Raw genomic sequence first — 12020 nt, 5'->3', positions numbered from 1 at the left:
CCATGGACCCATCGCTTGAACCGCGCCTTCGTCAACTTGACGTCTGCACTATCATCTCATGGCAGTTTGCGAGAGCCCGTGGGGGCTCATCAATAGGCCTTTCAACGTTTGCTGTTATCTGGACAACGAAAAAGTTAGCGTTATCCGTTTTTTTACGTTAGATAACGAGCGATAACGAACAGCTCAGATGATTGGATCAAAATCAAAATCTACTGGTCCCTGTCCTCGGTTGGTCCGACTACTTCATTTTCACACCAACAGCAAGTCTAGTGAGGCGAGAAGCTTGGAAGCTGCTGCTGCGGGCGGGATGAAGATGCTAATATGGTACGTAGTATTCTCGTGCGACTACACGCTGGACGTCTAATCAACCGTCTACACTGCGTTACGAGTGCCGTAGACCACGCATCATTTTATTCCCCCGCTGAAGGGCCCAACTGCGGGCATCGTCGCTAGCGGTGAGCATCGCTGGACTGATGGATTCGTCCCGAGTGCGTGACTGTGCACGACGGCATGTTCTATTCGTCGTGGTGAGTCTATCGGTAGTCTAAGAAGCAGCGGAGGATGAACTACGTTGTGCGCGGGCTCCACGCGGTGTGCTCAGTAGGGCATGTTGCAAGGACGATATACACTGCTGCGATGACTGACAAGGTGCTTTGAGTTCTGCTTACGTAGGGCGACGCGCCTGGGAGAGTTCAGTGAAGCGAAGAAGCTGTAGCTGCCAGGTACACCGATGCTGCTGTATGCGTCGGTGGCTGCTTACCAAGGTGACCATGTTCAAGAAGGACATCAACGACAAATCCAGCGTAGTGCGCATCGTACTCCGGACATTTCGCAGTATGACCGCAGTGGGCTGCTTGCTGGATAAAGCAAGATTTGACCGGGTAAGGAATTTAGCTGTTGAAGGTGCAACGATCATACAATAAACGGGATCACTATATATTTTATGTTGACAGTTTAACTCACGTGCTACGGGCTTACTTACGTATTTAATCCTTATCACTGCCGTCACTCTCATCACTCGGTAAATTATCATCGTCGTCCGCGTAGTTTTCTCCGACAAACATGATGTCACGTATGATTTCAGGATCCAGAGAGCAACGTTTTGACGTAACCACATTTCCGCTTTGGGAAAATGCTCGTTCAGACGGCACTGAAGTTGCGATGCACCCAAGCCACTTCCGCGCTAAAGCTGCTATTATAGGGTAATTCGCTCGGCGCTCCTTGGTCCACCACTTCAATGGATTCACCGTAGCAGCAGTTCCTTGTGCATCACTCAAGTACAGCGTGATCTCAGACTCACATTTATCTTTCAGGCTCTCATTGACCGCTGGTGGTTCTTGGACTGCGCGATTTCCAACACCGCCACTGAAAACATCCGTCAACCAGGCTATATGCTCCTTTTTGGCGCTTGACTGTGGGTCCGATGCGCAAGAACGGCGACCGAGAGCACTGCCATCATCATTGCCGGCACTGATCTCTTTGGCCATCACTATTGCCGCCGACTTCAGACGCGTTTTGGCGATGGCCGCTTCCTGCTGCGATTGGTGCATGAGCTCAGCACATCTGGGGTCTAGAACCGAGATCCATAGTAACTCTTCAGGAAGCTTACTTGTGAATCTATCCGTGAAGAGTTGAATGAACGTTTTCCTCACGGAGTCCATAAGCAACTTGACTCGGCCCGCGAAGTCTTCTTTGCCAACAGAGCGAATGGTCGCATCGAACATTTCGGTATTCTTGAGCTTCCTCTCGATTTGACGAAGTACCGGAACTGCGATAGCGAGTGTAGGGTACTTTTGGCCGCCTAGCCCATCGGTGGCGTCTGCAAACGGCTGAAGCAAAACAATCAAACATCGTATCACCAGCCAATGCTCAGCGGTTGGCTGCTCAGCGGTAGAGTCCGAAAACTCGCCTGTTGTGGCAACATGCTCGAAAAACCATCCAATGTACCACGAATCTCAATCATTCGCAGCAACATCGCGTAAGTATTGTTCCAACGGGTCGCACAGTCGGTCTGGGGGAGAAACTCCTTGGTTTGAAGCTTTCTCAAGCAATCCATGGCCTTAGTCGAGTGGCTAAAAAATGTAGCCAGTTTGCGAAATTTATCAACTACAGCACGCAGCTTGTCCAGATCAGTACGCGAAATTGTCGTTGAGGCCTCGCACGATTTTTCAACGAACTCCTCGACTGCCTCACACGCTTCTTCATCAAGTGCAGCTTCAAAATCATTGCCCGTTGTTGCTGCCGCCATTAGCACAGTAGAAGACTTCTTAGATTTTTTCGTGACAATCCGAGCACCCACGATGAGATGCAGCGTATGGGCGAGACACGACATCGAATCGAGGCCCAGTAACTCACACGCTTTCCGTCCATTCGAAGCTCCATCGCGAAGAAACTTGACGCAGAATTCTTTGCGTAGACCCCAGTCAGTCAAACACTCCTGCAACGCATCAGCAATTTTGTAAGCGTCGTGCTTTCCGGGAAGCGGTTTTATCTCGAGGATCCAGCAATGCATCTTGAAATTCTCGTCCAAATAATGCAGCGTGAAACTTATGAAGCCGCGTTTACTCCGAGCCGTCCAAATGTCCGTTGAAGCTGAATAATACACACAGTCAACACCAACTTTCTCTTTGAGCACAACACGCAACTCGGCGGCCACAATCTCCACTCCTTCTCGCGCTTTCCAAGGCTTAACAGTTTTCACATATCCTTGAATCGAGTTGAGCATCCTTGAGTACTTATCGTTGACGATAGTAAAAGGTCGACCTGACTTCGCGATCCAAATCGACGCCAACTTATCGCATCGATCCTGCTCTTCCGGAGTGGCCGGTTCTTGGAATGCCGAGCGCTTTGGCATCGTTCCAACGTCCTGATGAAAACTAGGTCTGCGTTTGGTCCCGTTTTTGGGCTTCGATGGCTTCAACCGCTTGCTTGAGATCTTTGGGATGCACCTTGGCCATGTGCTTCGAGACGTAAGTGGTGCAGGATTTCTCAAACTTGATTTCCTTGTTGCACCTGGTGCAATACGCACAGCGAGCGTGTTCGGACCGGAGATGTTGCTTGTTCATTCCCCGAAATTCATCTTTGCAAACGAGCTGGATAAACTGCCAATTCTGGGGTTTGCGCTTTTTGTACATCTCAAAAAGTACAGGTGCTGAGGTTAGTGGAAGTACCGAACTAGCATTCGGAACAACGGACCCAGTTTCAACCCCAGATGGAGCAGTCCTGCGATCGAGCTGCGCGTCATCTCGCTGCTGCTGCTGCTTCTTCTTTCGAGACGTCCGCTTGCCTTTCTCATTGTTTGACCTCTGGTGTGTCTTCGATGGAGTGCTCGTTTGCTGCTCGCCTACGGGAGACGTCATGCCATCGCATTCGCGGTGGCCCCGGTGTGGCGATAGCCCGCGACGACAACTGTTGGTTTGAGTGGCTCGTTTCCGCTGAGCACTTTCACGAGTTGCAGATCGATCGCCAGATGTAGCCCCGCCATGCTCTCTCTCCATGCTAGCAGCAAGTCGCTTGCGTGAAGCACTTCTCGTAACCACTGACTCGCAACTTGATGGAGGTCCACCGGTGGGCGTAGCCCGCCGAAAACGGGTGCCGGGTGACTTTGCAGGTGTAGCATACCCGTGAGGGGGCGATGCCGCCTCCGCAAGCAAGGCTTCGTCGTCGAACACAAGCCGATCGCGAAGGGGTGGACTCGATGCGTAAACTGCCGCCGGTTGGTTCGTGTTATACGCAGCGCGTGGCATCAAGTATGCTTGGTAGGACTCTTTCTTGCTCTTGAGAAAGCTTGGCGGGGCTGAACCGAGCGCTCGGCGCTCATCGCGAGGTCGAAGACTCTGGCCATGTACGGGTGGAGCGTCGTGAGCTAGATCCGGCGGCGGCCTTGGCGCAGGAGGTGCGGATGGAGGGGAGCTCATGGCAATCGCCGATGTGAGTATCGCGAAGTGTGGAGCGGATGACTGAATACTCTGACCATGGACGGATGGAGCGTCGTGAGCTGGATCCGGCGGCCACCTCTGCACAGGAGGTGCGGACGGTTGGGAGCTCATGGCAATCGCCGACGTGAGTATCGCGAAGTGTGTTGCAGGCATCCTGAGCCGCACACGGAAGGGTCGCCAATAACGGTATCTTTACGTGAAGATCTTAGCGACTACGGTAAATTTTTAACGTTATATTTCGTTAACTTGCGTAACGTTGAAAGCTCTACTCATCAAACCCACTTGGCACTTGTCCTTGCATGTAATGTTGTGATCCTGTCGTCGCCTGTAAGCTACAACGTCAATACCTATAAGCGTTAGAAGCAGCGTTAAGAGAACTTAACACCATGCGTCTGCACGTGGATCATCATTTTGGTGTGAGCCACGGTGCAATAATGTACATGTAGAGCAGCTCGGGCTTGCGTGAACGCACGTGGGCTAAGGGCATGGGATTTGTCAGCGTGATTCAGCTGTGGATCGCCTTCTCTTCAACCACGAATCATCGCAGTGAAGTCGCGCTAGGCAGCACAGCAGCCTGCCACAATTGCATTCTCACCGTGCCGACAACTCTGTCCGTTTGACAACCATGGCTGAGACGTCCTCGCTCCGGTGGGGCTTCCTTGGCTGCGGCCGGATCTCGCACGCCTTCGCTGGCGCTATCAAGCCGCTGGAGCACGTGACGTTCCAGGCCTGTGCGGCCAGGTCGCTTGAAAGCGCGCAGCAATTCGCCAATGCTCACGGTGCGCTCCATGTCTGTCTTTACAATAGTTCAAACTTGGTGCTGAAGTGGTTTATTGTCTGCTTCGACCAGGTATCGCTCGCGCGTACGACTCGTACGAAGCTCTTTGCTCTGACCCAGAGGTCGACGTTGTGTACATCGGCACTCTGCACCCTTGGCACTGCGAGCACGCAACGCTGGCCCTAAACCATGGCAAACACGTTCTGGTGGAGAAGCCCATGGCCATGAACGCGAAGCAGTCGGCGTCGCTGATTGCACTGGCGAGGGAGAAGAAGCGCTTCCTCATGGAGGGAATGTAGACGCGCTTCTTTCCGAGCATCCGCTTCGTGCGCAAGCTGCTGGCTGACAATGAGATCGGCGAGGTGCGTCACGTTCACGCCGAGATCGGCTATCCGTTCCCCCAGGACGAGGCGCGTCTGTGGAAGAACGAACTGGGAGGGGGAGGGCTGCTGGACATCGGCATCTACACTCTCGCCTTCACGACGATGGTGTTCGGCACCAAGCCCGAGAAGGTGACGTCCGCTGGTACACTAAACGACGGCGGGGTGGACATCCATAACTCGGTGACGCTGCAGTACACCGACCAGCGCTTCGCTACGATCGAGTACTCGATGCTGGTGCAGCTCAGTGAGACCGTCACGATTTCAGGAACCACTGGCCGCATCCACATTCATACACCGGCCCATTTGGCGACGGAAGTCTCGGTCATTCGTAGTGTCGGGCCAGGCCAAGAGGAAGCGACAACAAAGACGTTCCCCTGGCCGGACCCAGACAACGGGTACTCTGGATTCTTGCACGAGGGCGAAGCTGTGACGAAGGCCATTCAGTCCGAGAAGCTCGAGGCAGACGAATACTCGCTGGAAGAGTCTTTGGGCATCATGACCATTATGGACAAAATCCGTGAAGACATTAGTCTGGCATACCCGGCCGATGCCTAGGAGTAGCTAGGCAGTCAGTATGCACGTTCAGTAGCTCTAAACTTCAACCACAACCAACATCGTGAGCAATCGTAGCCTTCAGAGCCCTCGACCGCGTGAGTTCCTCAGGTCGCCACGCCATTCTCGTTTTTGTCTCACTCGACACAGAACTTGTAGCCATGACTTCCATCGACAAGAAGGTCGCACTGCGCTGGGGCATTCTCGGCTGCGGCCGCACTTTCGTCAGCAACGTGAAGCCTCTGGAGACTGCCATCTTCCACGCCTGCGCTGCTCGATCACTGGACAAGGCCGAGGAATTCGCCAAAAAGCACGGTAACGAGTTCAACTTCCGCGCGAACTTTCAAACGACAACCTGACGTCACCGCGTGCAGGTATCCCTAATGCATACGACTCGTACGAGGCGCTGTGCTCCGATCCAGAGGTGGACGTGGTGTACATCGGCACGATCCACCCGACGCACTGCAAGCTTGCGACGCTGGCTTTGAATCATGGCAAGCACGTGTTGCTGGAGAAGCCCATGGCCATGAACGCGAAGGAGGCGGAAGCGGTCATCACGCTGGCGCAGCAGAAGCAGCTCTTCTTCATGGAGGGCATGTGGGCGCGCTTCTTCCCCTCGATCCGCTTCGTTCGTCAACTGCTCGACGACGGCGGGATCGGAGACGTCCACCACGTGCACTCAGCCTTCGGCGTCCCGTTCAAAGCGGACAACGACCGCATCTGGAAGAAGGAGCTGGGCGGTGGCGGATTGCTGGACATCGGCGTCTACGTGCTGGCGTCTGCCACGATGGTGTTCGGGTTCGAGCCTGAGAAGGTGGCGGCCGCTGGGAAGCTCAGTGATGAGGGTGTGGATGTGTACAGCTCGATCACGCTCGAGTACAGCGGCCAGCGCTTCGCCACGGTCGAGTACTCGACCCTGGCGCGGATCAGTGAGACCGTGACCATCACGGGGACCAAGGGCCGGATCTTCATCCACCCGCCAGCCCACGCGACGATGGAGGTCTCAGTCGTCACGTACGACGCGAACGGGAAGGAGACGGAGAAGACTTCGCGGTTCCCGTGGCCGACGCCAACCGACCACCACTCGGGTTTCCTCTACGAGGCGCAGGCCGTCGCGGAGGCCATCCAGAGCAACCGAACCGAGAGGAGCGAGTACTCGCACGCTGAGTCGCTCGGCATCATGAAGATCATGGACAAGGTCCGCCTCGACCTCGGACTCGCCTACTCCGCCGACGCTGCGCCGTAAAAACCCGTCGTACATGTACCCGAACCTGAAGCAACTGCACAAAGCGGCAAAGGGGCAATGTACCCAGAGTAATCAAAGTAATCGAAGCGCCATCAAAGCCCTGCAACTTCAGCCCTCATTCGATACTGCAGCAGCAATGTCAAACCAGCACGTTGAGACGTAGATACAGTAGAATGCAGAGAGCACCATCGCCCCCGCCACACGAGCCTTCAGTCTGGCTGCTGCGTCAGTTGAACCGTCACATGGCTACATTTTTGTATGCGCAATCACCCTGCCAAAGCCAATCGTATCCCTTTATGGAGGGTCCACGTTGAGCTCCTCGAGCTCAAGCCCGCATTTCGCGTTGCACCACCGGACTCGCACCCTTCTGCCCTTCTGCTCCGCCTGCATCTCCAAGCCACAACAACGCCATGGCCGCCTCGCCCCGCATGAACGTGATCGAGAAGATCCTGTGCCACCACGCCGTGGGCCTCTCGCAGCCGCACGTGCGCGTGGGCGACGTGCTGTGCGTCAAGGCGGACTGGACCATCGCCAGCGAGCTCACCTTCCAGGCCATGGACACCATGCACGCGGCCATCGGGCGGCCGCCGCTGCACCGGCCCGACCGCTTCTGGCTGGCGCTGGACCACACCGTGGACCCGCGCGTGAACCACCTGCCCAAGCAGAAGGCGCTCATCGAGATGTCCACCAACTTCGCCAAGACCCACGGCCTCACGGACTTCCAGCCGGCCAACACCACCATCATGCACACCGAGTTCGCCCGCAAGCGCGCGCAGCCCGGCCAGATCGTCATCGGCGCCGACAGCCACACGTGCAGCGCCGGCGGCATGGGCGCCTTCGCCGCCGGCCTGGGCGCCGGTGACGTCGTCATGCCGCTGGTCACGGGCCAGACGTGGTTCAAGGTGCCCGAGGTCTGCTTCATCGAGTTCGTGGGCGCCCCGCGCTTCGGCATCGGCGGCAAGGACGTCATCCTGCACATCCTCGGAGAGCTCAAGCGCAACACGGTGGCCTTCGAGCGCGCCGTGTACTACGGCGGCTCCGGCCTCAAGTACCTCTCGGACGACGCGCGGTTCGCCGTGGCCAACATGAGCACCGAGTTCGGCGGCATCGCCGGCGTGTTCCAGGCCGACGCCATCACGCAGCGCGTGCTCGAGGCGCGCGAGTCGCACTTCGACGAGGCGCTGTTCTTCGAGCCCGACGAGGGCTGCAACTACGCCGCCCACCACGTGATCAACCTGGCGGACGTCAAGCCGCTGATCGCGCTGTACCCGTCCCCGGACAACTGCGTCAGCGTGCAGGAGAAGTTCGGCATGAAGCTGGACGGCTGCTTCATCGGCGCCTGTACCACGACGCAGGAGGACCTGATCCTCGGCGCCATGGTGCTGCAGCAGGCCATGCTAGAGGGCAAGCGCCCGTCGGCCAACGGCCAGCGCCGCGTGACCCCCGGCAGTCTCGAGATCATCGACCGCCTCAAGGAGCTGGGTCTCATCCGCATCTACGAGGAGGCTGGCTTCACGGTCGGCGTCCCGAGCTGCAGCTTCTGCGTGGGTATTGGTGCCGATGTCGCCGGCGAGGGCGAGGTGTGGCTCTCCAGCCAGAACCGCAACTTCCGCAACCGCATGGGCAAGGGCTCTATCGGTAACCTGAGCTCGGCCGCGGTTGTGGCCGCCTCGAGCTTCGACATGGAGGTGGTGGACCCGCTGCCGTACCTGGACAAGATCAACAAGGACGACTTCGACAACTACCGCAACTGGGTGGAGCCCGACGCGTCGACCCCGTCGCCGGCCAAGTCGACCAAGTCGTACAAGGTCACGGAGCCGCAGCCCGTGCTCGCCTCGGGCGGCGACGACGAGAGCGTTCAGCAGGCCAAGGAGCAGGCCGCTGTGGCTGAGCTGGAGGCCGCGCTGCCGCCCAAGTTCAGCGGCAAGGTGCAGGTGTTCGGCGACAACATCGACACGGACGCCGTGATCCCGGCCCAGTTCATGGGTCTCAACAAGTCTTCGCCCCTGTGGCCCGAGGACTGCGAGACGGAGCTGGACGTGCTGGCCGCCAAGTCGTTCGCCTACGTGCGCCCCGAGTTCCCGCAGAAGGTCAAGGACGGCTTCAACATCATCGTGGCCGGCACGGCCTTCGGCAGCGGCTCGTCGCGTGAGGAGGCCGCCATCTGCCTCAAGGCCGTCGGCGTGCAGGCCGTCATCGCCAAGTCGTTCGCCTACATCTACGCCCGCAACCAGCCCAACAACGCGCTGCTGGGCATCGTCGTCACGGACGAGAAGTTCCACGAGCTGGCGGCCGAGGGCGAGGAGGTGACCGTCGACCTGCGCAACCGCGTGGTGAGCGTCAAGGACCACCAGGTGGCCTTCTCGCTCACGCAGCTCGAGGAGGCCTTCCTCAACGGCGGCGGCCTCAAGACGCTCTTCAAGCAGCACAAGGCGGACCTGTTCCGCGCCGCGATGCGTGGCAAGGCCCCCAAGCCCATTTCTTCGGGCGGTGTCGGCTGCGGCGAGGCGGCGTCCACTCCGTCCTGGTAGGTAGGTTGGTAGGTAGGCAAGTGCAATTGGCAGTAGGCAGATGGCACAAAACGATAAATCAAAAACTACATGCGTGTGTTTATTCAGTCATGGGGTCTGTTCTAAGGTGCTGTGACGTGACCAATGCTCAGCATAACACATTTCGAGCGTCGCATTATGTTAGCCAAGCGTTGGCACCACGGATCACTTCCAGAAGACAAATCTGTTAACGTAACTTTCGTCCAAGCAATCACCATCTTCAAATTCTCGAATAGGGAGCTCTCGGTTCGCTTATTTGAGGTGACGCTTGTACCGCATCTACAGTAAGTTAGAGTCAAACAACCACCTAGAATTTGCAGGCTTGCGCGTGCTTAGGGTGGGCGACTATCACGTGAGCCATCCCATCGGCGCCAAACCTCTTGACCACTTTTCAATTTCCATCGGAAAGCACAAGTCCGCCTACAACATGCGCTCGTCATTCGGCCTCGCGTTTGCTCTCATTGCGGTTGCCTTCATCTCCATCGACTCGGCCGCCGCTGAAAGTCTCCGTGGCGTCAACGATGTTGGCTCGGAGACGCGCCAACTGAGTGGGACCGACAGCTCTGGGTCGGTTGCGTCTGCTTGCTGAAGGGAGCAAGACCGCTCTTGAGGAAGAAACCGACTACCACCACGGCTACCAGAAGAGGATCTGCGAGTTTGGAACGTGCTGGTATGTCGGCATCTTTGACTACGCCAACAAGTAAGGAGAGCGCCTCTGGAATTTCGATGCGACCCGCCAAGTGCCCGTGCGAGATGGTAGCAAACCTATTGTTGTAGCAGTCTCGTAGCGTTCCGAGCTCTTTAAAACAAGGCAGCTAACAGTACTTTGAGCATCAGAAACAATTCAATCGTGATTACCGAGCGGTTATGTGGTGTACGACCGAGGTCGATAAGCGTTCTACCCGCAGGTAGTTGAATATGATGCCGACGGTATTTTCGATGTAGGCGACTACGCTCATGGCCAAAAAAAACGGAAACAGAGTTCTTGCGGTCAAAACTGACGACAGTCGACCAAATCTACGGTTCGATTTCGCTCAAGAAAGGTTTCCTAATTTTCGAGAGGTCAGGAAAAAAGTGACTTGGCTAAGTGTATCATCGTAATACTTTGGATGACCCCCCCCCTCTTTTTCGACTGGTCAAGACCCATAGAGGCTTGAAGCTGCAGTTATGGAGCACAAGACAAATCCAACACCGTCAGGAAGCTTCGGACAAGATAAACCTTTGAGAACTAGAACCTAAGAATCATCGTAATTCATCGCGCCCCCAGCCACACAACTAAAAACGCTTATCGCGATTCGTTTGTAGGTTGTGTCGTCACATTCGACAGAAGCACCACCTAGAATATTTGGACACGTTGGTGGGTTGCCAAAACTATAAACCTTCTATTCACTTCTTTAAATTCCACTGTGAAGCGCAAGTCTACCCGCTCTACCAAAGCAAACATACGCTCTTCGCTCTGCCTCGCCATTGCCCTCATCGTTGTGATCTTCACCCCCATCGACTCGGCCGCTGCTGAGAGTCGTCGTGGTACTAACGGTGTCGGCTCGGAGACGCGCCAACCAAGCGAGACCGACGGCACTGCGGCAACTGCTTCTGCAGATGGGAGCATGGACGAACTAGCGAACGGAATCCACTACCCCAACGGCAACCCGAAGAAGCGATGCGCGTTCGGGACGTGCTGGTATATCGACATCTTTGAGTAACAGAATAAGGGCATAGCTTTTGGGGTTCCCGATGCGAAGCGTCAAGCTCCTGTATGAGATTTTAACAGGAGTAATTGTCGTAACTGCTCCAAGCACTTTATCGATAAAAATTAAGGCATCCAGCTATGCCTAGAGCATCGGAAACGTAGCGGTTCGAGTCTTAATTTATTTTTTTTCACCAGAAACTGAAGCTGTGTAATTCACCGGCTGTGGTCGACTGACAAGCATTGAACCAATGGTCACAGTCAACAAGACTTCTACCCGAATACTCGAGTTTCGAAATGCTGTCGTGCTAAGATTTCATGCAACCAATGTTGCGCCGACAACTGCGCACTTGTACCACAAGACCAACCCGCCCCGGGCAAAAACGACGAGAAACAGGTTTTTGCAAAGGCAAACTCAAGTGTTAAACATTCTGAAACCAAAATGTGTTACGCTGGAAGTTATTGTGAAAACCGCTTCTTTTGCCTATTTTGGTCGTAAATCGATTGATTAGCACCCTGATTTAGCGCGATCGATTTGTAAATCGATCGCGTCCCTGCGATGCATATGTGAATGGGTACGATCGATTTATGTGAAACCACGCGTTTGGAGCAGAATGCCCACCTTTTACTGGGCAATCGTGCAGCCTAGCGATGCATATGGATCACAATCGATTTATACACTGATTTATACTCTGATTAATTAGGTGATTGAGATCTAATAAGCGGTTGCTACAGGTGGGCATTTTGACCGGTTATTACAATAAAAGAAACGTTAGAATAATCTTGGAGAAACAACTTCTTGACTGCATTATTTAGGCTTCTTCACAACTCACTAACTACCCAAATACGACGTGGCAGACTGTTTACGGATCAATAATGGCTTGACT

General features: G+C 55.4%; 7 protein-coding genes across 7 annotated transcripts; 3 read left to right on the top strand and 4 right to left on the bottom strand.

Annotated features, from left to right (window-relative positions):
* Positions 1-1043: 1043 nt before the first annotated feature.
* PHYSODRAFT_379519 (hypothetical protein) lies at positions 1044-1244 on the bottom strand (the record flags this gene model as incomplete). The annotated part of the gene is made up of 1 exon (XM_009523828.1): positions 1044-1244. A coding segment is annotated over one exon (201 nt), but the record flags the coding sequence as incomplete, so codon positions are not given.
* A 225-nt stretch (positions 1245-1469) lies between these two features.
* On the bottom strand, positions 1470-1934 carry PHYSODRAFT_457500 (hypothetical protein; the record flags this gene model as incomplete). The annotated part of the gene is made up of 2 exons (XM_009523827.1): positions 1470-1743; positions 1792-1934. Coding segments are annotated over 2 exons (417 nt in total), but the record flags the coding sequence as incomplete, so codon positions are not given.
* Positions 1935-2272: 338 nt separating this feature from the next.
* Positions 2273-2761, bottom strand: PHYSODRAFT_373558 (hypothetical protein; the record flags this gene model as incomplete). Its single annotated transcript, XM_009523826.1, has 2 exons — positions 2273-2358; positions 2434-2761. Coding segments are annotated over 2 exons (414 nt in total), but the record flags the coding sequence as incomplete, so codon positions are not given.
* A 115-nt stretch (positions 2762-2876) lies between these two features.
* Positions 2877-4091, bottom strand: PHYSODRAFT_297980 (hypothetical protein; the record flags this gene model as incomplete). Its single annotated transcript, XM_009523825.1, has 1 exon — positions 2877-4091. One exon carries the CDS (start codon positions 4089-4091, stop codon positions 2877-2879), a length of 1215 nt encoding a protein of 404 aa, XP_009522120.1.
* Positions 4092-4563: 472 nt separating this feature from the next.
* Positions 4564-5654, top strand: PHYSODRAFT_327668 (hypothetical protein; the record flags this gene model as incomplete). Its single annotated transcript, XM_009523824.1, has 3 exons — positions 4564-4717; positions 4789-5011; positions 5033-5654. The coding sequence occupies 3 exons, from the start codon at positions 4564-4566 to the stop codon at positions 5652-5654; spliced, it is 999 nt and encodes a 332-aa protein (XP_009522119.1).
* Positions 5655-5812: 158 nt separating this feature from the next.
* PHYSODRAFT_327667 (hypothetical protein) lies at positions 5813-6897 on the top strand (the record flags this gene model as incomplete). The annotated part of the gene is made up of 2 exons (XM_009523823.1): positions 5813-5966; positions 6026-6897. 2 exons carry the CDS (start codon positions 5813-5815, stop codon positions 6895-6897), a joined length of 1026 nt encoding a protein of 341 aa, XP_009522118.1.
* Positions 6898-7307: 410 nt separating this feature from the next.
* Positions 7308-11149, top strand: PHYSODRAFT_327666 (putative aconitate hydratase; the record flags this gene model as incomplete). The annotated part of the gene is made up of 4 exons (XM_009523822.1): positions 7308-9424; positions 9783-9994; positions 10038-10146; positions 10966-11149. 4 exons carry the CDS (start codon positions 7308-7310, stop codon positions 11147-11149), a joined length of 2622 nt encoding a protein of 873 aa, XP_009522117.1.
* Positions 11150-12020: the final 871 nt, after the last annotated feature.

Source organism: Phytophthora sojae, assembly GCF_000149755.1.
Source record: "Phytophthora sojae unplaced genomic scaffold PHYSOscaffold_3, whole genome shotgun sequence".
Classification (NCBI taxonomy): Eukaryota; Oomycota; class Peronosporomycetes; order Peronosporales; family Peronosporaceae; genus Phytophthora; species Phytophthora sojae.
This window is presented reverse-complemented; position numbering and strand designations above follow the sequence as displayed.